Here is a 26,889-nt window from a genome sequence, read left to right on the forward strand (position 1 = left end):
AAAGAAAAGAAAAGAAAAGAAAAGAAAAGAAAAGAAAAGAAAAGAAAAGGAAAGGAAAGGAAAGGAAAGGAAAGGAAAGGAAAGGAAAGAAAAGAAAAGAAAAGAAAAGAAAAGAAAAGAAAAGAGGAAAGAAAAGAAAGAAAAGAAAAGAGGAAAGAAAAGAAAGAAAAGAAAAGAGAAGAGAAGAGAAGAGAAGAGAAGAGAAGAGAAGAGAAGAGAAGAGAAGAGGAAAGAAAAGAAGAGAAAAGAAGAGAAAAGAAGAGAAAAGAAAAGAGGAAAAGAAGTAGAGAAGAGAAAGAGAAGAAATAGAAAAAAAAAAGAAATAAAAAAAGGCAGAGGAATAGTAAATGAAGAGAGGGGAAAAATGGAAAAAGACAAATAAAAGGATCAGCCATGTTTTGGATTTCTCAGGTGTCCAGGTTTCTCTTTATTTTGGTGTATCTCACTTTGGGACTCATGATGACTTTAGCTGCTGTGACAGTGTCTGACTCTGAAGCGTATCAGGATTACCTTGACTTAAGCTGATCCTGTGCTATGGAAAAGCTGATGACACTCCCACTTTTCTTTGGCAAAGGAAAAAAATTAAAAAATAAATAATAAAAGAAAAAGTAAATCTTACACAGTGTGTCCTGATAAAAACGGTGTTGTTCTGTCAGTTTTGTAGAGCAGACACCAATCATCACCAAACTCCATCCAGACATTGAGCCACTGACCAGCTCTCTCTGGACCCAATCCTACATCCAATTCTTCATTCATAGAAAAGTTCACCAATCAAATTTATATCTTCCCAATGTGGAGAGAAGGATGTTGTGAATTACTGTGCCAAACGCCTTACAGAATCACAGAATCACAGAATGACCTGGGTTGGAAGGAACCTCAACGATCATGTAGTTCCAACACCGCTGCCTAGCAGGGCCACCAAACATACACATTTACTAGATCAGGTTGCCCAGGGCCCCATTCAACCTGGTCTTGAACACCTCCAAGGACGGGGCATCCACAACTTCCCTGGGCAGCCTGTTCCAGGGCCTAACCACTCTCCTAGTGAAGAACTTCCCCCTAACATCCAACCTAAATCTTCCCTCATTTAACTTAAAACCATTTCCCCATGTACTGCTATTGTCAGCCCTTTCGAAGAGTTTACTCCCCTCCTGGGAGTAAGTTCCCTTCAGGTATTGAAAGGCTGCAATGAGGTCACCCCACAGCCTTCTCTTCTCCAGGATGAACAAGCCCAACTCCCTCAGCCTGTCCTCATAGGGGAGGTGCTCCAGCCCCCTGATCATCTTCGTGGCCCTACTCTGGACCCTTTCCAAAATCTCCATGTCCTTACAGAAGTCAAGACAGATAGGCATTGGTGACTCTTCCCTTGTCTATTGATGCAGTGATGCAGATGGGGCCTCACAGGAGGGAGACAATCACTTCCCTTCCCCTGCTGGCCACGCCTTTTCTAATTCAGCCCAGGATATGCTTGGCCTTCCAGGCTGCCTAAGAGAACAGAAGCTACGGTCAGATAAGTTGGATTGACCAGAAGCTGCATCAGCAGTGCAAGAACCCTATTCTTTCCATATGCACGGTGTGGCCAGTGCAAGGGAGCTCTTTGGTGGCTGCCTGTGCTGGGAGGGCAATGGACGCTATTCTGCAGCCTTGGTCATCCCTGCTTCATGCTGCCTTCCCCATCCCCATCCCCACAGACCAGGCTGGGATGACTCCTGGATCACAGGCCAAGGTGACCAAAGGACTTGCCTTGCAGCACCTCAATGTGCCAGCCTGCAGAAGGAGCTGACAGGCTGTTCCTGGTGCTGTGGGAGCCTGCAGTCCCCTTGCAGTGTCAGGACTTGGTGCTGTGCCTCCAGATGGGTCACAGAGCCCCAAGCTGCACCCAGGGCACGGCCACAGGGGAGGAGAAGCTCCAGCCACCTTGCCGGGGCTTGTCCTCATCTGCATGTCCTCCTGTGGAACACACAGCTTCCCTCCTGAGCCCATCTCCCCATTCAATCCCCAGGAAGGCCCTCATAGAGAAAGCTCTTAGGCACTTACTTATTTAGGTATATAGAAAAATTTATTTATAGATAAAGAAATATTTATTTAGGTAGGCTTATTGGGGTAGGTGGTGGTTTTCTCTTCCACTCCCCAGAACGTTACTCTGGTAGTTGGAAAGCCAGTGCCCTTCACTTCGGCGTTCCAGTTGCTTTTGCCTCTGCTCAGGGACTTCTTCGACAGGGTCCGCTGCTTTTGTTTTTTGAGGCCTACCTCAGCCCAAGATGCCATGGATGTTGCAGTCACATACGAGCTGGTAGATTCTTCCTCCTGGGACACTGCAGGCTTCGATGGACTGGCTGAGATAAGGAGGTTCTCACAGCGCTTCAACTTCAGGGAGCGGATGTGCTGCTCCAGGTTCTCGCGTGTCTTATTCAGGAACCGAGCCAGATGGCTGGGGAAGTATCTGTGATCCAGCTGGGATTTTGATGCCATGGTGCCAGCTGGGCGGGTGAGGGACATCCCACGCTGCCGCCACATGGACTTCTGCATTAACTCAGGTAAGCAGCAAAGCTTTATCTCCAGGCATTTTCTGGCCATGTGCATGGAGAGCTTCCCAAAGGTTTTATGACCGAGCTGCAGCTTTGAGATGACAGCATGCGCTTTGCTGACGCACTGGCTCCTGGATTTGATGTCAGTCATGCAAAAGCTTGCACAGTCTGTCTGACAGCTGGCATCCTTTATCTTTGATGTTGTCTGAGCCAGGAAGCGCTATGGTAGCTGTGGGATGCTCTTGCTCCTTGTCTGCTGCGTGGCTCGGAGGCAAAGCAATCTCTGCCGACTCCTGGGGGCAGCACTGCTTCTGGGGATGCTCCTGTGCCTCAGCCTGGCCCTGGCTGTGAATCTGAGCCTTCTGCTGGATGGTCTTCCTGGCTTGACCCACATTCCAGGGCAGCAGAATATAGGGGGGGGGCATGGCACCAGTATGGGGAAATCTCCAGGGCTGGGTACACCACGGTCACTCTTCTGTTTCTTCTTGAGAACGTTGCCTGCAATGCATTTGCCCTTGGCCTGGGTCTGCCCTGGCTTGATGGGCTTGGGCAGGACATGGCTGCATTGTGTTTCCCGTGCCAGCTGATGGGAGATCAAGAGCAATTTGGGCAGGGCGGCCATGCGCACTTCCAGGCTTTTCCGGGCCATATGGACCGTGAGGGCTTTGTAGGTATCAGCGCACCACAGGCATCCAGTGGGGCAGACTGGCATCAGCTTTGCCTGTGCTCTGCTGGCTGCTTTCAAGGAATCCATGTTGCCTTTTCCAGTGCAGCTTTGGATCTCAGCTGAACTGCAGTGTGGAGAGTGTTTATGCAGAATGGCTTCGTGAGAAAGGACATGATGAAATTCCATTAGTTAAGTTGTAAGAGAAGGTACGTGACTGGAGGCAGCAGCTGAGGGGAAATCAGGATGTGAAAGACAGGATATGTAGCTAAAGACAGAATACGTATCTAGAGGCAACAACGGCCTAAGGGAAAAACAAGATGTGTAGCAATGTATAGACATAGCTGTGAAGAAAAAGTAACTATAAAGCTAACCACAAAGGTCAGATGAAGTAATATGTAACCCACCAATCCTGAGCTTTACTTTTGCAATATGCAAGAGCTTATTACTGACTGTATAAATAAGATGCTGTTACACCTAATAAATGAGACCTGTTGACCATGATAGTATGAGACTCGTCTCCCGCGGTTACTTCCAACACTGCAGCAGTGACATGGCAGGCTGTTCCGCTCCACCAGCTCCTCCAGATCCTTCCAGGCTGCCTGCAGGAAGTCAGGGCCCAGCACAGGCCTGAGCTCAGGTAGCTCCGACAGCAGCAGCTGCTGGAGCTCCTGGTCAGCCTTACTGCAGCGCCTCCATGGCTTGCAGTGTTTCTTGGCACCTGTAAAACAGGGAAGGTCACTGAGCCACAGGGGAACAGGAGCTCCAGAGATGCTCTGAGCCAGGCACATCCTTTCTAAATAAAACTATTAAAGTTTAAAAGGAACATTGGTGCTGATATATGTGAACCATGAACAGGGCTCAGCTGCTCCCAGAGGCTCAGCCCAGCCTGGAGATGGATGCTCCTGGACAGGTCTGGGGCATGGGCTGGCCCTCACAGGACCTACCTGGCTTCAGTGCTGCTGCTCGCTGCCACCATTTCCTCCACCGCAAGCACTGTCTGCCGGCCTGCGGACACACGGACATGGCTCAGTCATGCTCTTGGGTGGTCTCGAAAAACTGCTCCTGACTCCCCCCAGCCCCAAATCCCCCAGATGCAAGTCATCCCCGCCCTCAAAATATCCCCTACCTGCAGGTTTCCCAGTAAACAGTGACCCCGATGTGATATCAGGACCAGCACAGCGACGCAGAGAGAGACCTCAGCAGGAGCGGGTCAGCTGGACTGACCTGGGATAAAGAAATCACTGATCATTGGAGTGGTGAACTCAGCCGAGGGCAGGATGGGGTAGAGCACATTTGCTGAAGAACAGGCAATTATCGGACCCCTCCTGCATATCCTCACTAGGAGAGAGGTTAAGCATTATGCTGCAAGGGTCTGCTGGCTGATGGCATCGTTCAAAGCCAATGGATTTCTGGCTACAGCTGGCACTACTGTAGCCAGAATATAACAACAATATAACAACGGGCTGCAGATGCAATTTGGAAAGCTATAGGACAAGGAGGCTGGGATGCTTCTCCTTGGGACCCATAGACTTGTGGATGTTCAGATTCCTCAGGTGCTCATGAACCTGATCTTTGCTTACAGTGCGGATGTAGATTCCAAAACCCCCTCCTACCAAACCCAAAGTTTGAGGACTGTGTGGTTAGCAGTTTTCAGAGAAGACCAAGGCAAAAAAAGTTGCTGAGTTCCTCATCCTTCTCCTCGTCTGTTGTACAGGCCTGCGTGTGTCACTGACAAGGGGGTTACGCCCTCCTGGATTTTCTTTTTCTGGTTGAGGTACATGTAGAAGAGTTACGTGTTCTTTGTGGCATCCCTTGTGAAGTTCAATTCAAGCAGGGTTTTGGCTTTCCTGAGCCTAATAACAGGCTCTGACTGATCAGGTGGCCTATAGTAGACACCGCTCACAAGGCTCCCTTTCCTGCCTTGATCTCTAACTGTCACCCATATGACTTCTTTAGGGACAGCTCTTCACATTCTGTTCTTTCCTGTGTAGGTAGAAATGCCCACTCCTTCCTTCCTCACCTGTGCCTTCTGAACTGCTTGTAGCCACCAATAGGCACACTCCTAACTTGCAGAATAAAACTCTATAATCCAGAGATGGGTTATAAAGCAGGTATGTTTATTCCAGCGCCGGGTGCAAGGGGGATAGCTCCACCAAACTTGCACCCCGAATTGTAAAATCGTGACACAGATATAGGTACATCTAATACAGAGTCAATGATTTCTTGGAATTCTAATACATAGTCAATGATTTCTCAGAATTCTAATACATAGTCAATAGTTCTTGGAATTCTGATACATATTCAATAGTTCTTTAGCATGCAGACCCCCTCTTGTTCTTATCAGGGGGATGCAACTCCTCTTCTGGTATTTACAATATCTATTCTCCTCCTTGCCTGATGTCGTCTGTGAGGTCTCACTCCTTATCTGCATCCTCCCTGCTCTCCCAGGCCCCTTGTTTCTTTTACTTGTAACCTTTAAGTTTCCTTTACTTATTTCTATAAACTACCTTTAAGTTTCCCTTCCTTGTTTCTGTAAACTACCTTTAACTATCCCCCATTTACCCCCCCCTTTCTTCCAAATTCCAGCAGAGCATCTGTTTCCTGCTTCACTGTTCACTCCAGTCAATATAATCATCCCACCAGGTTTTGGTGACAGCAACTATATTGTGGTTTTACAGGAGCACAGTAGCTTCCAGCTCCTCCAGTTTGTTTCCCAAGCTGTGTGCATTGCTGTAGAAGCACTTCAGCTGGGTAGCTGGTCTTCTCACTTCCTTAAAGGATAACTCCTTAATTCCTTTTAGGTATTTCCCTTGATTTTCCCCGTTGGCTTCTCCTGTTGCTCCAGCACAGAATCACGGAATCACAGAATCACCAGGACTGGAAAAGACCCATGGGATCGCCCAGTCCAACCATCCACCCATCACCAAGAGTTCTCACTAAACCACGTCCCTCAGTACAACTTCTCCCAGGTCTAATTCCTGAAAACTCAGCATGACAGGAGATAAGATCCAGAGGTACTGTGTTTATTCTGGGGTTTAAGGAGACCTGGAAAACGGCAGTAAGTAAAGAGCAGTGGAGGAAATGGTGCTTTGGAAAGGTGATTTCATGTAGGAGATTTTGGGGAGGGTGCAGAGGTCATCAAATCACTGTGATTTGCCTCTGGAACAGCATCTCTGCTTCCTGCCATGGAAAACATGCAAATTTGTCACAACGACAGATGCCAAGCACATACCCAGCACACAGCGCTGCTCAAGCACTTTGGTTTTGCAGAGGCTGCTCTTTGTAGATGTCACAGAGTTCTCTGTAGAGCTCACTCCGTGACAGCGGGAACAAACCCGGGCAGAGAAGGAACAAAAGTACCTCCCCTCTCTAACTGCATGGTGCGGTGGCCAGGCCTGGCCCGGCTACGTGTGCTCGGAGAGAGGGGAAAGGAAGGGAGATTGTGATTGGATCTAGGAAGGAAAAATATAAAAAAAAGAACGATCTGAGACCGAACGGCAGTTTAATGAACCCAGTGACACTAAACAACAACGAGAGAGTTTCAACAAGGAGAAAAAAATTAAGTCCCAATCTCATCGGTGGGCTGTGGTAGGGTGGAAGGTACCTCCCCTCCGGTGCTGTCCCCTCCCCCCATGCCCATTTAATGTACCGAAAAGAAAAGCAAAGAGGGGAGGGGAGGGGATCTGGACTATGCTCTCAGCCCCAGGGTTTCCATTCTGGGGTGCTCGTGTGTAAAGCAGGGTGTCAGTCCCTTCCTGTGCAGGATATTCTGTGATTCTTTGATTCTTAACAGTAACACTATCATGAAGTCGTTCTTTTCACCTTACATTAGTTCCTGGTTTGTGGAAGCTTCTTCAAGCTACCTAATACTTATGACACGATGAATCAGTTCGCCTCTGATGGTGTCCTGGTTTCAGCTGGACAGAGCTGATTTTCTTCCCAGTGTCTGGTACGATGCTGTTTTGGCTTAAGGAGAAAAACTATGTTGGTAGCACAGCAGTATGTCACCTGTTGCTGAGCAGCACCTCGGACTGTCCTGCCAGCAAGGGGCTGCTGCTGACACAAAGAGCTAGAATGGGACAGAACCAGAACCACTGACCTAAAATGGCCAGAGCGACATTCCATAAAGTATGAAATCATGTGGAAAAAAACCAAACAGCAGAACTGAGAAGAGAGGCCTGGGGGGACAGCTGCTGTGTGGGGACTGGCTGCACATCTTGCTTTCATTTATAAAACAGATTTGTTACCGGGGATGGTTGCATGCATTTAAAAATCAAAGAACAAGCGGAAAGCTATGCAAGGAAGTTTAATAGCCAATACTAAATACTTTTTATTGTGATTACATGACTGGCATAAACCAACCTCTGGCAGTGTTCAAGAGGCACAATATAATATAATTGAAATTAAGCTAACGAATCAAGCAAAATAGGAGAGAGAATGAGTCCCAAAACCGAGAGGCCTACTGTAAAACTCTAGGCAAAACGGCTGAAGGCTCCCACACACTCCCCTGAACGACAGAACTCAAAAAACGTCAGTCCAGCCTGGGAGTCAGATAATACAGTGTCCAGGTCCCGTGACTTATCTCTGACCGTGATGTTCTCTGGGAGATGTAGTCTTCTTCTGTAAGTTGTATATTCAGTAAAATTATTTGTGCTTTATATGATGTTATGATGTGGAATACCGATAGCAAAATTACAAAATTATTAAACCATGACACTCACATACTGTAATTTATGGCCTCTTTTCCCATACAAAAGAAACAAGTTTCTGCCTATTGGTACTTCTGCAAAGCCAAATGAATTCACCGGCATAAATTAAGCCTAATTCAAGATGCTAGAATCTTTTTGTGTTTAATCTAGACCATAAGAGCCAACCTTTCAACAGTAGGTGAGCTGGGATTCTTAGCAGGGCTCAGGAGTTTAACTGTCCAGTAGACTGGAAGCAGAAAAAGGAACTACTACAACATGGTGTGTCATTCAGTCCTTCTTATCATAAATACTTGCAGATTTAAGCACAAGACTTCATCCTGTTTATAGTCCAGTGTCAACTGTTTTCATGCTTCTCTGTCACAGTTCCTATGAATACTTCTTTGATGATCTCTTTATTCAGGTTCCTACCTGCAAAGAGAAAAAAGATTAGCTAACTGTATTGTAGAGCGTATTACAAAAATCCATTCCTGCAAGCAGAAGCCTGTCAGGTTTCTCACCAGAGAAGATACTTACTCTACCAATGAGTTAAAATAGTACTTTATCAAAACTAAGCTGCAGGAAACCACACTAATTTTATTTAAAAAAACAGATTTCAAGAAATACGGAACTCAGCATTATAAGATTTTCAGAAACGAACCTGACTTTGTATGCTTTAATGACTTCATCATCTTCACAGTTATTGATTATGTGATCAAATACTCAAAGCATTCCCACGAACGTATTAGCAATTATTTGTTTTTAAAATAATCCCCAGTATGCTTACATAATTTCTGAATACCTGGTATTTTATTTTATTCAACTACAAAGGACAGCACATCTGCTCTCAGCTGCTTAAAGAAAGTGCAGGGGGTTTTCATGGACAGAGCATGGACTGGAGGTTACTCAGAACATCATAACTGCAGTTAATCTGACTAGTACGGGGTGGCTGCTTCCCACTGGACAGGTTAACTTGACTGCTGCTGAAAGAAAAAGCTCCTTAAAGTTACAGAAAAAGGCACAAAGTTACTCATACCAATTAAAACGAGTCTATTGGTTCTTTTTTCATCTTCTTTCCATTCTATTGCAGTCTCTTCCAGATCATACACCTCATGGACACCTTGGACTATCTCTTGATGAGATTTGCCTTGAATAGATACGAGTCCCTTACCAGAAAAATAACTCTTAGAGTATATAAACAAACCTTTAAAAACAAAATACTTATGGAGAAAAAAAAAAAAAAGAAGACAATATTACAAGTACACAAAGCAGGGAAAAACCTCTGACAACTATGCAGAGGTTGATCAAAATAACAATGCAACAGAGTCATCTCTTGTAACAACCATTCTTACAATTAATAATTATACTTTGCTATACTCTGCCTTCAGCTTCTCATTTGGACGGTTACTTGGAATATTTGTGCAAATTTAAATGTCATCTCCTACCATGCCACTTTGATTGTATGTATGATATATGTCTCTATGAAAGCCTCATCACCTGTCCAAGGTGATGTAAAATAGGCAAAAATGCTGAGTCTGTTCCCACTGAGTTCTCATGCTTAACACTTACACTGTCTTGAAACAGAATCTCTCAATAGCAGAGAAAGAACAAATATCTGTGTGGTGAAATGACTATCAATGGAATTAACAATGGAATACTTTCAAAACTAAGTCCATTAACTCACATGCCAAATGTTGCACTAAAAGAGTTTTCATCACTTGAAAACTGTCTAAAATAGAATGTAAATATTACTTGGATCCCAAAGCTCAGTACAACAGAAGCATACTTCTAATCAGCAGTACAGCTAATGAGTACAACAGACAGCTTGAAGTGCATCAGCACTGCCGGCTTTATGCTGCTGTTGTTCTACTTGTCAAGAAATAAACCTTTCTTCCAGTGAAGTAGAAATAATTACCTTGCTGCCTGTGACACACATATGTTCTCAGGAAACAAATCACAGCACATTTGATTGTTTTCCTTAGACCTTGTCTAATCATACAATCGACTTTTTTATCATTTACTTAGCTTTGTGGTTTAAGGAAAATGAAAGTATATCCTCAAGCATCACCAACGTTCACCTCAGAACTATGCAATGAATCCTACACGGGGATGAATACACTTATGTGTAAATCACATCTTTAAAACTGCAGTCTGATGTAATCAAAAAATTTTAGGTGGACCATAACTAGCATTGTGCTGCATTGTTACACTCAATTAAACTTCTGTTTATTATGCCAATAACTGTAATCATGGACAGAAACCTGTAACTACATCCCTAACTAAGGAGCCATCTAGGTGAAATGGATGAGACCTTTCAGAGCAAAGGAGAGGAAAACATCACCTCCTTTCACTTATGTCCTGATCATTAATCCTGTCCCACTCATGTTTGGGACTGCAAGTCTCCCCTTTCACTACACAGCAAGTAGTACTGTGGTTTGCTTCTCTGTCAGCTACCTTGAGTGGTCTCATTGGCCAGCAGCTATTTAAGTGTCTCTACATGGATCAATGACAAACTGATGTTCTCTCTTTTGTCTGCTCTTTGACCTGTATGTTGCTGACAATACACTGCAGTTTCTTTCCATTTAAAAAGAGGGAAAGCACAAAACAAAGAGGTTGGAAGTTTCAGGCAAACCTTCAGTCTTATGACATCCATGGTACATCCAGTCCTATCTTTCACATTCTTTTCCCACAGAAGATTCTACAAAGAGGAAAAATGTTTTCACAAATAGAACAGCGTAAGATGATTTTCTACAAAAGGACACAATGATTTCGCACTTGACTGCGATGTATTAATATTTACCTGTATAAAGAGATTAAGGTTTTCTTCCTTAATATTTCCTAGGACTTCAAGTGTTACTGTCACTATGTCCTGTAAATGGAAAGACACACAAGACAGACAAGATAGATGCTTAAAAGCAGCATTTAGCACACAACTGCTTATACTCTAAAGGAGTGACAGGCCAGACCCTTTCCCCTTCAATTATTTATTAAAAATCAAAACCACAAAACAGACAAAATACTGTATTTTCTCTCTAAATAAAACACAATCACCAAGATAAAAATGCAATTTAAACTGTAATATGCAAGGATTGTTTTATTGCACAGAGCAAGAGAGAAGATTCTACCCTGACATAAATAAAAGCTGGGTTACATATCTGGATAAACAAAGCATTTCACATTCCTAACCTTCTAGCACACGTGCGATTATAGGATTTATATCAAATTTATAGGAAAACCTAATTCACTGTTACAGGTTGATCTGTTGATTTTCTGTGTAAAAACGAAGGGAAGCACTCACAGAATGTGTCTCTCTAACACCTTAAGTAATGCAAAGTTGTGAACAGCAATTCCCCAATATCTACAAACACTGACATCATTTCGACCTACGGGATAAATACCAGGTGTAAGTATAGGGCTCAATTCTCAAATCTCAATTGCTCAATAAAGGCAAATATTGAAAAGAATAGTATTACTTGTCTGTTGTAGTAATGCTCTCCATGTACAAGAACACTGTTTCCAACAATAGAACTCTTAAGCCATATTTGAAAGCAGAACTCAGTATATACATTTACTATCTATCTGTATCAAAGTACATGGCATTCAGTGTAATATTCCAGAGATCTTAAACATACTATTCTCTACCTGAAACCTTCTGAAAAAATAAGATGATTAGTATGCCATGGTTGCAGTTATCCTGAACTATCTTCTAACAGCGAGACTGAAGCAGTGCTTGTTGTAATTACCTTGTCGAGATGTGCATCTGTTGTCTTCATACTCTCGAATTTTTTCTGCAAGCTGTAAACAAGCAGATGTTGCATTTGCACTGGATGGATGCAGTGTCATTATCTCAAACACAGTCTCTCACAGTATTCTCCTGAGGAAACTGACGTCCTGTGGTCTAGACAGGTGTACCCTTCTTTGGGTTAGGTACTGGCTCGAGGGTCATGCCCAGAGGGTAGTGGTTAATGGATTTAAGTCCAGCTGGTGACCCGTTACAAGTGGTGTCCCCCAGGGGTCAGTGCTAGGGCCCATTTTGTTTAACATCTTCACTGATGACCTGGATAAGGGAATTCAGTGTACCCTCAGTAAGTCTGCATATGACACCAAGTTGGGAGGTGGTGTTGATCTGCCTGAGGGTAGGGAGGCCCTCCAGGGGGATCTGGATAAGCTGAATCGCTGGGCTGAGGTGAATGGGATGAGGTTCAACAAGGCCAAGTGCCGGGTCCTGCACTTTGGCCACAATAGCCCCATGCAGCGCTACAGGCATGGGGCTGAGTGGCTGGATGACTGTGAAGAGGAAAGGGACCTGAGGATGTTGGTTTATGCTTGGCTGAACATGAGCCAACAGTGTGCGCAGGTGGCCAAGAAGGCCAACAGCATCCTGGCCTGTATTAGAAATAGTGTGGCCAGCAGGACCAAAGATGTAGTCATCCCTCTGTACTCAGCTCTGGTGAGGCTGCATCTCAAGTACTCTGTCCAGTTTTGGGTTCCTCACTACAAGAAAGACATGGAAGCCCTGGAACATGTCCAGAGAAGGGCAATTAAACTTGTGAGGCGTCTGAAGCACAAGTCTTGTGAGGAATGGCTCAGGGAGGTGGGATTGTTTAGCCTGGAGAAAAGGAAGCTCAGGGGAGACCTCATTGCACTCTACAACTTCCTGAAGGGAGGTTGTGATGAGGACTTTGGCCTCTTCTGCCAGGCAACTAACAGGGCCCAAGGAAATGGCCACAAGTTGTATCAGATGAGGTTTAGACTGGACATAATAAGGAACTTTTTGTCTCAGAGAGTGGTCAGGCACTGGAATGGCTGCCCAGGGAGGTGGAGGAGTCGACATCACTGGCAGTGTTCAAGAGGCATCTGGATAGGGAGCTAGGAGATCTGGTTTAGTGGTTTTCTGTAGGTATGGTAAGGGGTGGACAGTTGGACTAGATGATACTGTAGGTCCTTTCCAACCTTGTGATTCTGTGATTCCACTTGCAGACATACCTGTCGCTCCCTCGTTATCAAACTCCCTGTGGTTCCCAACTGCTCACCTTCTGTCCCACAGAGCGGGGCGGGTGCGCTAAACAATCTCCCCATAGTGCGGTTGGGCGGCACTGCTGGCCGAGGGCTCACTCCACCTCGGCTCCATTTGCCCCACGCAGCTGTTTGCAGCGTCTGATGCACAAACTCAGATGGGAATGACCCAAGCCGTTCATTACAAGTTCTCACATCACTTCTATACCTTCACTACTTTTCTTTTTCTAGCTTTCCCATACACCTTCACACGTCAGCAGAGCATTCCACAAACACTCTTCAGCCGTTCATGAGGGCACTTATCCAATCAGAGCCACGAGCCATTCTTTCTTCTAGAGGTGGCCTTGGTTCTCATGCTGTTTATCTTGCTCCACAGCTGCTGCTCTGTACAGTCCTTGTATTCTCACACCAACTAGCTCAAACATTATGAATACATCCTACAGGCACAGCAGCCTTGCTGTGCATCTTTCATCTGGTGTCTTCTTTCCTCCTTTTCTCTAGATCTCAGAAAATAAGGATGCTGAGAAGAGGCTGGACAGATGCTATGGCAACAGCCTCTTAGAGAAGTGTGCTAGTTTGATGGCCTGCAAGTATATGCTACCAAATAACTATTCTTGTCCACTGTGAGATAAAAATGATCAAGTTCATTTAAACGTTTTCAAACCTGTTAGGAGAGAAGGACTTCTGCTATCACCATGTAGTCAGTGTTTAGGAACAATGGAAACTTACATGGTGGGGAGTGAGCAAGGCTCTGACTGACCCAATACCACCCAGCAGCTCTCAAGCTCCGTGCAAGTTGCAGGTGAGGATTGTCTATATTGCTGCTAGCAAGCTGTAGCCTGCTTAAACCCACGGGCTCATGTAGTAATAGCTGCCTAGTGGTACCAGGCTAAATTCAGTTCTGGCCAATTCATTCTTATCCAGTGGGACAGCAGGCATTCCAAGTGACATGGAAGGTCTGGATTTCAGAGCTGTCTTTGATGCAGGAAATAGCAGTCTGTCACTGCAGCATGTGTCCCACTGCTGCTTCTATGCAGCACATGGCATCCAGTCAGCAGCCAGGATCTGCCTTTGCAATGCCAGCAGATAATGTGATCATATCATCCATCTAGCTGGGGGTTTGTTGAATAGTTCAGAGGCAGGAGCCTTTCTCTGTATCCCTGTTACAACACCATATTTTGCTGCCTACCTGATCAGGTTAGGGATGAAAAACCAAAGCCAAATGTAACAGTGGAGATGCCCACTCATTTTTCCCTTTATCCCTCAGTGCATCAGGTCCTCTGCCTCAGCCTGATCTGGTGGCCTTCTACAATGCAGTGACAACATCAGTGGACAAAGGAAGGGCAACTCATGTTGTGTACCTGGACTACTGCAAGGCCTTCTACATAGTCCCACACCACGTCCTTATGCCTAAATTTGAGAGATATGAGTTTGAAGGATAAGGGTAAGGTCTGATGGATAAGGAATTCGTTGGAAGGTCACAGCTAGAGGGTTGCTCTACATCCAGATGGATGTGGTGACAAGTGGTGTCCCCCAGGGGCCTGGTACTCTTAAACATTCTCATCAGTGACATAGGGTATTCCCTCAGCAAGTTTTGCGCTCTGTATAGTGCAGTTGCTACAACCAAAGGAGGGGATGCCACCTACAGGGACTGACAAACTTGAAAGTTTGGCCCATATGAGCCTAACGTGGTTCAACATGTCCAAGTGCAAAGTGCTACACATGGGTTGGGTCAGTCCCAGATATGTGTACAGACTGGGAGAAAAACTCCTTGAGAGCAGCGCTGCAGAGAAGGACTTTAGGATCCAGGTAGATGAAAAAATTAACATAAGCCAGAAGTGTGTGCTTGTGTCCCAGAAGGTCAACAGTATGCTGGGCTACATCAAAAGAGGGGTGGCCACCAGGAGAAGAAGTTGATCATCTCCCTCTGCTCTGCTCTCATGAGGCCCCACCTGGATTATTGTGTCCAGGTCTAGGGTCCCCAGCACAAGAAAGATGTCGAGCTGTTTGAATGGGTTCAGAGGAGGGCCGTGAGGATGATATAAGGGCTGAAATACCTCTCCTATGAAGATGGGCTGAAGTAGCTGGGCTTGTTCAGTCTGGAAGAGAGAAGGGTCCAGGGAGACTTCACTGCAACCTTCCAGTACTTAAAGGCAGGTTATAACAGAAAGGACCCTGAAGACTGACTTTTGACATGGGTAGATGGTTGATAGAGCAAGAGGGACTGGTTTAAAACTATAAGAAGTAATATTTATGTTAGGTGTTAGGAGGAAATTCTTTGTTGAAAGGGTGATGAAGCACTGGAATAATTGTGGATGCCTCATTTCTGAGTATGTTCAAGGCCAGACTGGATGGGGCCCTGGGCAACCTGATCTATTCTGTGATGTAGTAGTTGGCAACTCTGCCTGTGGTAGGGGTTTTGAAGTTTAAGATCATTGAGGTCCCATCCAGCCCAAGCCTTTCTATGATTCTATGGTTTCTATCTGTAGACCTTCCTGACTTCTTTTGCCCTATCACTTTTCTGGGGAAGTGGTGGAGCAGCACCCATTTCAGTGACATTCACTTTGTGCATGTTTGATATTAAGCTACTTTCTAGCACAGGCATGTCCACCCCATGACTGGCAGGCCACATGAGGCCCAGCACAGCTCGCACTGCAGCCATTCCCCGCCCCACACCTTCATGGCTGCAGCTCCTCCCACAGGGCAGCCTGGCCCACCCCTCAGCACCAACCAAAGAGCACTGCTCGATGAACCCAGTCTGGGCTGAAACCTGGGCACGGGGTGTAGTGTGGTGCCAGATCAAGTTATGGCAAGTAAGTTTGTGGAATGTGATACATTGACTAAACACAGTCCTATAAACAGCAAGAAATACACAGCCATGCTCTCCATTTTAGTGAAGGAATTTGAGAATGGGTTTCAAGATTGCTTAAAAAAAAATTAATCAACTTTTTGGTTTACTTGCAACTCCATTTCTATTTGACATAAATACATTACTTGTGCATTTTCAAATGGAGTGTATAACGTTGCAGTTAAAATTTTGATCACGCCTCTTTGCCAGACTTTTGTAAACTCTATCTTACCAGAGAGAAATAGCCTTCAATTCACAGTCACACCTATTCGTGTCATTGCTTTTGGCTGTACATACATTTGGGAACAACTGTTTTCAAGGACAAAGCACAGCAGGAGTTAAATTTCAACAAAAATCTCTACTGAACAACTTGAGACCTCACTAAGAATTGCAACCAATATCATCAAACCAGGATGATGTGTTAGTTTCACAAAAACAAGGTGAAATATCCCACTAGTTTTATGTTTTGTTGATCTGTTTTTTTTTTTATGCAGGTTAATAAAAACATTACGCTTAAAATAATTGCTGTTACATACATTAACTTTTTAATATATTTAATGAGCGCTGCTCTGAAAGTAATGCCTCCTATTTTATTATACTGGCCCACAACATCAGAGGCAGATGTTGGTGTTTTGGTGGTAAAGGTTGAATCTTCCCACCAGTATCCCATTATATTTTGTTGCTGTGTGACAGATGACAGCAGACAGTCAGTCTGACAAAATGGCATCTGGCATGGAAGTACGTGTGAAGCAAAGGTGTGTGATCAAATTCCTCCATGAGGAAAAAATATCACCCACTGACATTCATCTACTTTTAATGAAAGTTTGTTGAGACTGAACAGTGTAATGTAAGCCAGTGGATGTAAGTGATGTGCTTCAGCACAGACAACAATAACAACTGAAGATGATGTGGTCCAGCCTTTTTTACAAGCACAGCATGCAGGCTCCTGTTCATCACTGGCAAAGATACAAAGCTAATGGTGGTGACCATGTGGGCAAAAATAGCATTTTACAACTGAGAATCTGCTCAACCAAACAGAGTTCTTGTACACTTTGTATCTTTTGTAGTTTCCATGGAAATAAATAGGAGGCATTACTTTTGGAACAACCTCATAGATGAAGCCCAAGACAATTCCTCTTCACTCGTGGCCCAGGCAAGCCAAAGCAATGGACACTCATGGCCTAGTGGCACTGTATGAGTACTCTACTGCTATGCAGTTCCTGATAAAAATATTCAGGTGTTTGCTCCAAAGCAGAGCAGTTTCACTGGTTTTGCTGTTCTGCAAAATCTGAAATCTGCTGAAAGAACTTCTGTGTGGAAAATGCAAGACTGAAGCCCAAACAAATTCCGCCAAATGTCATCATGTGGCATCACTTAGCTATGTATGTGTAGCCTGCCCTGTGCACAAATGGCGGGACTACAGGGGATTGGAAAAGCAAAGGTTGATGTATGACGTATAATAGAATCGTAGCTGGAAGGGACTTTTAAAGGTCATGCAGTCCAACTCCTCTGCAGTGAACAGCTGTAGCATGTGCTTGATATCATTTTCAGAAATGTAGGCAATTCCCCGGGATCAGAGAAATGCTTTTATATTCTGTTGGGTAGTGAAGACTTTAACCATGCTACCAATGTCTCAGGGAGGCCAAGGGAGAACTGAATAATTCGAGGACAGCATTTTAATGAGTCAGTTTATATGCCTTTCTTTCTGTATATCATCTTGGATTCCATGCTGGAATTAGTGTGGAAGAAGATGCCCTAAATATCTGCTATGAAGCTGTCTCAGGAAGGGTGACTGGTTTGAAAATATACCTTCATTTATATGATATCCAGATACTTGAGTTTGGAAATACCACTTTGTTTGAACTTGAGCAAGAAACTTTGTCCACCACAAGATGGTAGCATAATTCAACTAAAACTTCCAAACACTGAACAGTGAATTAGGTTAATAAATTAAAAGCAATGTTATTTAGACAGTTCTTTAATCTCTGTGATAGTAGCAGAAAATATGAGCAAATAAATAGCAATGCTTATGAAAAAGGCAGTTGCATCCTGCTAAGAAACTAATGATTAATGCAAATGGCTTTCTTTCTATTTAAAATTAAAATGGGTAGAAGAAAATTAAACAGCTGCCACTGACTTATGAAATTACTTGTTAAAATATAGTGAATATAAATTATCAAAATTATCAGGAGGCTTTGCAAAGCTTATACAAAATGTATTAAATACATTTTATATTGTTGCTTTCCTGGACAAGTCTGTTTATCACAACTATGTACTATTTCCATGTATCCAGACTCTTTTTCACCACACACACAAAACAACAGCAGAGAATGACATCTAGTGTAGCATGCTGAAATAAATACTAGAATTTATTACTGAAAATAAATTATTAGAACTCACACTCTAGTGTATCTCCAAGTGTTTTTCTCAATACTGAATTAAAAACGTACATAGCCACTCCATCAGCCATGATGGTATGAAGTGCTTTGTGCTGGTGACATGTGACATCCCTTCCTTAGTGCTCCTGTGCAGAGCTTATATAAGCAAGTTGCATTGGAAAAGCAATATCACCTATGTTTTTTTTAATTACTAATCTTTACCATTGGACAAAGAGACCGGGGTATGGGCCGAGTGTCAGAAGACATGCACAGAAAGCTACAAACTTCTTTACAAGTTAATAGCTGTTAAATACTACTATTATTATCAAAATAATGCTACACAAGACAATCAATCTTTTTTCTGGATAATGACTTAAAGCCTTGCTGGTTTTGTTGTTGTTTGTTTGTTTGTTTTTCCTGGACATACATACACACACAAGCATAATACAAAATTTGACTGGAGATCTGCTAAAAGCTGTTGCTGGGCCCCATAGTCCAGAGTTGTAACTTGCACTACATTCTAGGTTGAAAGGTTGAGCTTTTGACTGTTTTCCCCAAACCCTGCAGCAGGAGCCATTTTAGTGACTGGAAATACTTTTGTAGCACCACAGGTTGCAAAGCACTGGATTTAATTTTTCCTTACATGGCTCTGTAGTTTCTGAGAAAAGGCTGGGCAAGTGTTTGTAGTGGGGTGGCAGATATGCTAGATGAACTTCTGGCATTCCTTCCAGCTATATTTCTTCAATGCTGTCATTTTGTAAGAGATGGATAAGAGTAAAGGCATGACTGTACCTCCAGCTTCTCCGAATGTCATGTTTTCAGACAAATGCTTTTTATCAGTCTTAAGCTTTGAAGAAGAAACTTCAGTGCTCAGATGTTGATTGCTTTTTCCCAGCATTCTGGTTTACCAAATAAAACCCAGAGCCTATGCCTTACAAACTTGCTTTGCACTGGCAGATGTGCATATTAAACATCCGTCCTTTGCCAGAATAATGCAGGTCTCTGGCTTTCATTTGCAGTTATTCTAAAGCACATTAACCTGAAAAGACGCATTATTGAACAAAAGAAAAGCAAATATCACTCAGTCACATGTATATATCTCTATGTAGACATGTGCATGTGGATGCTATACACTAAGCAGTACTAGCAATGTTTTCTTTCTTTTTTAACTATAAAAATTATATCAAAAGCTTGTCTGTTTTATAGCTGAATTCAGGTTAGATGTAAGGTGAAGTTTGCTAACTCAAAAACACACAGTTGAGCATTAAGATGTAATTTACAACAATTATTTCATAATTCCCAAGTTCTAGCATATAGGTTTCATAGGAATATTGACTCTCTGGAAACAAAATATAATTTGAAATGGCTGGAAATAGAACACCTTTCCTGCAATAAAGGGTAAAGACTTTGTCTGGAGCTTGTGACAAGAAGTCCTGCATCTGAGGTTAGATTCAAACAGTTGACTACCTTACCCTCTCATTTTTCTCACATTCTGTGTATAATTACACATTTCTGCCACCACATTTACTCCATGTGGTGCTCTGCTCAGCATCAAGTGAACGATTTCATTTTTATTAAAAATCGCATGTTAAGTATCTCATTTTCTTTCAGAAATACCTGTTTGCTTCTAACAAATATTTGCTATTCACACATATCAGATTTTACTTTAGATGGAGTATTCAGTGTATGCATGCTTACAGTGAAGTGAATATCAGAAGAAACGTTGGAGAAGAAGGGCTGAGAAGACTCGTGTTTACTCTGAGGACCAGTAAAAACAAGCCAAATATACAATTCATTTAATTTATATCACATCTCACCTCAGGAATCCCAAATAATTTACATTTATCTGTCTCTGGATTACTACAGGGGACTGCTCAACTCTGTCACTTTGACCTGCTTAGAACTGTGTAGTTTGCCTTCATTACTGGGACTCAAGACAAAAAATGTATATAAAAAAGTCTTTGCACTGAAATGAAATATACAGTTGTGTGTTTTAACTTTAGTGAAAATAAAGTCTTTTTCCCTAGGTGAAGTAAGTTAGCCTTTCTCCTTTAAAATCACTGTTGCATTTAATAATGATCACTGGCTGAGAGCCTTGCCTAAGTACAAATACTCTTCCAGGAAACATCAGCTCAGGCCTGCAATTAGAAACGTTATCTTCTGTTTATTCTGGAATAGCTTTTTCCTGTATCAGGCATTTTCCTCTTTCTGTTTACTGGAACTGAGGCATACTGGTTCCATCGGGAAATTCCCTTAATATCCATGTACAATTTCCATCTAGTGCCATTCCTCTTGAATAAAAAATAGAGGACAAAACACCGCGTAGGCTTATTAGTGTATGCAAAGAGGACATAAAAAAGAACTGGGGATTTCTGAACTTTTCCCTATCTGATCACAACATGGATCTTACAGTCATGAGGCTGTAAGAAGCAGTGTAGACTAGCACATGCAACACAGCCTGTCACTTCAAAGCAGACTTTTGAGGGGATGGGATGCAGTTGTGGCCCCAAGTCTCTGTTCTCCACCAGTGGGTACAGGGAAATGCCATTCTGGGTACCCAGATCAGATGGAACTTTCCAAACTGTAGAGCTAAGTATCTACTATTATTTTGATTGGATCTGCACCTTAGCACCTGAAGGAAGAAGTGCCTGTGGCAATATTGCCCTGTAAAAAACAAAAACAAAAAGTAAAAACAAACAAACAAACAAAACACAAAACTGTGACTAGTCCTAGCTTACTTATTCTGTCCTACTACATTCTAACATCAGAATAAGAATTAGTAAATCCTGAAGCAATAGGTAGTGGCAATTGAATTTTTCAGCTGTCTTTTAACCCTATCACAAGTTACTGACTTAAGTAAAAAATGATAAACTTTTCCCGAGGTTCTTTTCTCAAGGCTGATGCATTCTGCATGATGAAGTATACCCCTAAGCCAAACATCCCTAAGCAGTGTTTATTCCTGCCTCTGAAGGTACAGTACAGCACTACCAATAAAGGGCAGAGGTGTGTTCCTTTCTTGCCATAGGTACACACAAAGGAAGAACCACAAGGCTTCATTGACCGCTGAGGTTTTTGTAAACAAATGTTATCACAAGCCCCACACTTTACACTTTCCCCTCAGAAAGATCAATAGTAATATATTTTCTAGGGGCATTCATAAAAATCTCATAGTTTTTGCTAGCTCTAAAACATCTGGATATTGCTGTTTGCTGAGTACTTTTTCCTAGCAATTAATTGCTCTACAGATTGTCTGCACTCATACAAATCAGTCTCATGATGATTCTTGAACCAAGTAGGCACCCAGCAGGGACTGTTTACAGGCTAATTAGGAGCACCTACCATCTCCAGGAATGCAGGTTCTTCCAAAAACATTTGTTTACATGGTCTCCCATACCAGATTAGAAAAATGCCAGATTATATTTCATATAAAGACAAATCCATACCAACTTGTTATAAAAGTGGTACATAACAGTGACCATATGACATAATAGGCAGAACCTGTCAGAGCTTTCTATCTAGATATTAGCAAAGTACATCGTTAAGACTGGTGATGCAAGAAAATATATATCCACCTGATGCACAAATTAAAAACTCACAGTAGTTTATTTTCTTCAGTGCTGCTCATTTGAGCACAGCTGTGAATACAGACAGAAAACAGAATAACTTGCAAAAGGACACTGTTCCCATTTAAAGTGTTTATATGCTTGCTGTAGGGGAAGTAACAACTGCTACTGAGCACAGGTGAATCTCTGTGACTGCATTAGCCCTTTGTTATTGTTGCTATGCGTTTTCTTTTACTGCAGTCCGATGGTTGTTCTCTGTGTTCCCAGCCTAGAGTTAGAGAGGGAAGAAGGCAACCAGACATCATCTTGGTGCAAGAGAACAATGCTCTGTATTCTCATTGTCTCACTGAAAGTTTGCAAAAGCTTGCTTTATTTGTCTGACTTTGGTTCCAGACACAAGGTGTCTACAAAAACTCATTCAAGGAAGTTCCTCATAGTATTAGGACTTCTTGAATAAGCTGACAAAATCTTAACAAATTTCCAATGGTCCTAATAATGCTGTGATTGAAAAAGACATCCTAATAAGATCTACTTCTTTGAAGTTCTGCCTTTTTTTTTTTTCTTTCCTAACCTTCCTTTGTAAGAATGGAGTCCTTCTTCTTGACAAAATATATATCTTTTTAGGTTTTAATTTCAAGATTCTTATACATTTTTAGGAAGAAACCAATGGATTTTGATGAAAGATTTCCATTCCAAGTGTGCTTCTTGAAACATTTTGGCTTTCCAACAACTCACAATAATAATTATTTTAAAAAAACTAATGCACAAGATCTACTGACTTAGAAAGAAGGAGGAATGTGAAAGCTTGGACAAGGCTGGTAATGGCTAATGTTTAACATTCTGCTTGCTGTACAGAAAATTATCAGAAAAAGACAGCACTTTGAAAAGCATCAAGATATCAGACTGAAACAGACCTTCCAGATCACCAGTGCTGGATGCTGCAGTCTCAAGTACTCATATCAAGCTACTTACAAATTTAATAAACTATGAAATAAATTCACAGTTAGACAATGTGGAAAATAGAAGAAAAAAATAATCAGAAACGTAAATCATTCAATATTTGTGAAAAATTGACCTTGTCTTCCATTGAGGGTCAATCGCTTGGAACTGACTCTACAGTGCCTGGTATGATTTAATCCTTGAGATACTCTTTTATACCTCATTTGTGCCTTTATGTCACCATTATGCAATGCAATAATTATTCCAGTTTTGAATGTTTCATGTGACTCTTTCTGTGCTAGCTTATTTAAAGTGTTAAAATCATGAGACCAGCCATCTAATTCATGAAATGCGCTTCTTTTACTTTAGTGTGAGCCTCTGCTCCTGTATGAGAGCACATGGATCTGCTGCAGGCAGATTTTCAGGGTGAGAAGGGTTCGTGGAAGACCTTACCCAGCTCTCATCCCTCAGCGATAAAGGCCATTGAAAATCTCACTCATGTTTATACCTCAGTCACTTCCAGACGCTGGAGTATCAGTAGTTTAAGAAATGAAGAAATAAATATTCAGTATCAAAGAACACCTACATCTGGCACATTTGGGCAACTTGTCATTAGACAGAATGGTGTATTTGGATTCCACCATCTTTTCCAGCAGAGTCCTGTGAGGTAATGAGCATCAGGAAGGCTATAATCAGCAGTCTTGAGTAAGCAGCAACCAGAAAGTTTGTGTAAGGTGTTGGTTTGCAGACACTTGAGCCCATGCAGTGTCTGGCTGGATCTCCAAGCAGAAGGGTCTCTTTTTGTCTTCCCTTCTATCCTACAAGTTTCCCTTCTTTTTCCCTCTGTCTGTCCTCCCTGGCAGTGCATTGCCACCCTCTTCCCAGCTCTGTTTTATATCAATACTCCCTGGCAGATGAACTATCTCATTAACAGAGCAGAAAAGCACCCAGATTTTTAGCTGAATTTGTTTGTAGTGGACTAACCTGCCTCACAGGGAGAACCAAAGTGTGCCAAATCCAGTGCCAGATGTGCAGGAGATACACATAATTGGGATGTGAAGCAACAGCAGAAAAAGAGGTAGAAAAGCAGAATAGAAAGTCAGTATTTTGGGCAGCATCAAGCTGCTAAATTTGTTCACCATGCCTTGTGCTGTAAGATTAGAACCTAATTCTCAAGAACAGTAGTGACTTTTTTGGCCATGTATGACCTTTCTGTCCCCACAGGCTGAAATGTCTCTGCTGTAGGCAAGTCTAATTTATCGCTTATCTGCTACTAAAACCTTCTAAATTTTGAATTATGGTAACATGTATTCTTCTCTTCTGACCCAGTTTGTATAAACCAGAATTATTTTTGCCCTTCTTTCTGTGACACAGTCTCTGCAGTACATTTATTCCAGTATCTAAAGGCAATATCCTTCTGCAAAGTCCCTTGAGAGAGGATCATTTGTATTACTGTTAGCACAACATCAGTGCTATTCGGCACATTTTATAGAGACACATCCCAAGGCATTGTCATTAATTCTTGAAACATGACAAATACTTTAAAAGCAAAACAGGCAATTAATACACTTTTTAAAAGTTAGATGGCATTAGCAATCAGAAATGAATCCAAAACCTCCCCGATTCAGTTTCACCATTTAAAATCATAATGACAGGATGTTCTTTCTCCACTCAGTTGTCACTGAATCCTTGGCATTTGCAAAAATCACGGAGCACAGACTGTCTTCAGGGCTGTAATGCATAATAAACTTGGACAATGAAGACACAAGACTATTTAAGGCTTGGTAAACCATTGAGTAACCTTAGCTTCAATCCTACAAAGGGCTGGAAGTCTACAGGGAAACATTTCTGATATAATTATATTCTGGCTGACCTTAGTGTGAAGTAGAATACAGACAGTAGTGTTTCATGCTGTCTCCAAACCAGGCAGGACATGATTAGCCCAGCAAGTGAAGCATTACATTAATCATTACTGTGCTAGAATTACCATGTGGAGAGAGAGAAGAAATACCTTGCCTTATGGCTAATCCTTTTTTTCTCTCAAACTATTTCTCCTTTACTCCCTCTAAACTTCCATTTTAAGCCTAAAGACAGTTCATTTTGGTGTATGTATTAGAAATGTTCAGCAAGAACTGAAAGTTGCTACCATAAATGTACTTTTAGTGCCAAATGGTTAGTAGAACGGGAATTACTGATGTTTTCACTAATAGTAATGGAAAATCAGCCTCATCTTCTCTGAAAGTTACGCTGTGTTCCTCACTGCTGTGCACTCCAGGTAAATAACTGAGCAGCTCCCTCCCTCAGTCAGACCTCTCAGTAATAATTTCTGTTATTTGTAGCAGTACTTACCAGTCACAGTCTGGCTCTGTGCTGGCGCTGCACAGTTCCCCATCAGAAAGAGCAAAGAGGCTATCCTACAACTGCACATAGACTTATACTGCCTTAACAGAAACATGTAGAAAACTATCTAACAGGTACAGAGCCTAAGTGCTAAGCAGGGAAAAGTTATCATAAACACTCTATAAAATGGAAACAACCATTCATGGTCCCACTGAGTGGAGACTGAGCAGCAATCCATTGCACAGCAGCTAAGGAGTTGCTAGGCTTGCAGTCCTAGGAAGGGGCACAAGTCCAGCTCTAACCTCACTCTGTTTTGCACCTTGTCAGCTTGTTCTCTTTGCTTTCATCACTGCTGAAGCTGTGGTCAGTAAAGAAGTAGGATCCTATTCCCAAATGTAGGAAGATAACGTCTTTGGCCTGTAAAAACATATGCTGAAAAGACTAGTGAACCACCATCTGCTAAATTAACTATTTTGTTTTGCCAAAATGGTACTTGCAGTTAGATGCTCCATTAATATTAACAATTTTGAATGAGTGACGGAGCACTGGAACAGGCTGCCCAGAGGGGTTGTGGAGTCTCCTTCTCTGGAGATACTCAAGACCCTCCTGGATGCTGACCTGGTGTAGGGAACCTGCTTTGCAGGGGAGTTGGACTTGATGATCTCTGGAGGTCCCTTCGAACACCTAAAGTTCAGTGATTCTGTGAATAAAATGTCAACAACTTTACTACTCTTTAAGAGCAGACCCACACCACATATATATCCTTTGCTGGTTGTATTTGGCTTCTCATGTGTTTATCTGTGTGTGTTGTTTGTGAGCTAATTACATATCTCTATCTTGAAGGTTGTTATAACTGGGATGTACTTACAGAAACTGACATTTCTATCTAAGCCATTAAAAGAACTAACTGCAAGGCATATGTCTGAAGAGATAAAATATTCTTTAGAGTTCCCATATATCAGGCCAGCAATTTGGCTGAACTCAGTTTTAATCATTTCTTACTAAGGCAAATGACCCTTAATAATGTTGGACAAATCAGCCATACAACTTAACAGGAACATAAGGATTTCAACTGGAAGCAGAAAAATATATAAAAGTGAAGAAAGTGAATAGATCACATTACAAAAGAGGTTCATAGTTAATAAAAATGAAAAGTATCAGAGATAGCTCATGCCGTATATAAATGGGCTCTGTGGTTTCCAACTTCTGAAAAATGGGCCCAATGTCCCTGACATGGATTGAATAACATGACCGAAGACCTGGGCATCTTGTCAAGGAAAGCAGACTATACCAAAGGGGTGCAGAATTTAAAAGTCTCCCTAGAGGAATGATGTGACATGAAACATTTTCTCTGCAGACTGTGCTAAACCGTTCAAAACAGACGTAGTGCCTGAGCTGTAGTATCTGAAGAGATTTCAGATAGAGGAGCTGCTTTTCCATGAGGGCCTCATGCAGGCTACGCTTAGATGAATTCACAGAAAGTTTTGTGTTGCTTTCTTAACAGAATGGATCAGCTCCCAAAAGTGGAAAAACAAACAAACAAACAAAAAAAACCACAGAAGAGAAAAATAAGGCATGGTGGGGTGGGGAAAGAAAAAGTGTACCCCCCAAACCAGCTATTGATGTAGCATAAATACCAATGGCTTTCAAAACAGCGCAATAATAAATACAGGTTAAAACTGTGTTCATATCCACCAGCTGATTTGCAATATGAAAACCAATGCACAGAAATCAACACGACTGCAGAATGTTCATGATCAGAATCAAACTTTGGCAACATCAGCTTAAATCTAGAGCTTTTCTGCCTGTTGCAGGCAGAGACCAGCTATGGTCCAGCTATATGTGACAGGACTGGCCTGAAAAGTCTCCTTTAGAGGAAAGAAATAGTGACAAAGAAGATAAAGACGTTCTTCCAGTAAGCACTC

The 26,889-nt window shown here is 42.4% G+C and overlaps 1 protein-coding gene and 2 long non-coding RNA genes across 3 annotated transcripts in view; 1 reads left to right on the forward strand and 2 right to left on the reverse strand.

Annotated features, from left to right (window-relative positions):
• Window positions 1-669, reverse strand: part of LOC146754065 (uncharacterized) — a 51,869-nt gene extending 51,200 nt beyond the window's left edge. Inside the window, exon 1 of the long non-coding RNA XR_014939617.1 lies at window positions 620-669. This is a non-coding gene — a long non-coding RNA (uncharacterized LOC146754065). The remainder of the gene's footprint in view (window positions 1-619) is intronic.
• A 224-nt stretch (window positions 670-893) lies between these two features.
• Window positions 894-3,701, forward strand: LOC146754068 (uncharacterized). Its single transcript, XR_014939632.1, has 2 exons — window positions 894-2,537; window positions 3,297-3,701. It is a non-coding gene; the product is annotated as an uncharacterized LOC146754068 (long non-coding RNA).
• Window positions 3,702-7,485: 3,784 nt separating this feature from the next.
• Window positions 7,486-11,719, reverse strand: LOC146754069 (putative COBW domain-containing protein 7). Its single transcript, XM_085529553.1, has 5 exons — window positions 11,624-11,719; window positions 10,681-10,749; window positions 10,513-10,578; window positions 8,917-9,046; window positions 7,486-8,312 (listed from the first exon to the last, which is right to left on the reverse strand). Exons 1-5 carry the CDS (start codon window positions 11,696-11,698, stop codon window positions 8,239-8,241), a joined length of 414 nt encoding a protein of 137 aa, XP_085385679.1. The 5' UTR covers window positions 11,699-11,719; the 3' UTR covers window positions 7,486-8,238.
• Window positions 11,720-26,889: the final 15,170 nt, after the last annotated feature.

The sequence above is a fragment of the Coturnix japonica genome, chromosome Z (genome assembly GCF_054131305.1).
Source record: "Coturnix japonica strain WE chromosome Z, WE-NBRP24, whole genome shotgun sequence".
Lineage (NCBI taxonomy): Eukaryota > Metazoa > Chordata > Aves > Galliformes > Phasianidae > Coturnix > Coturnix japonica.

Bases quoted from the DNA above. Each gene is read 5' to 3' on its own strand.
- LOC146754069 (XM_085529553.1), bottom strand. From the start codon at position 11,698: ATGCAACATCTGCTTGTTTACAGCTTGCAGAAAAAATTCGAGAGTATG. The intron at 9,047-10,512 runs GTTTGCCTGAAA...TTTTCTGGTAAG, and splicing joins TGGATGTCATAAGACTGAAG to GGACTCGTATCTATTCAAGG. The intron at 8,313-8,916 runs GTATGAGTAACT...TTCTCTTTGCAG, and splicing joins CAATAGACTCGTTTTAATTG to GTAGGAACCTGAATAAAGAG.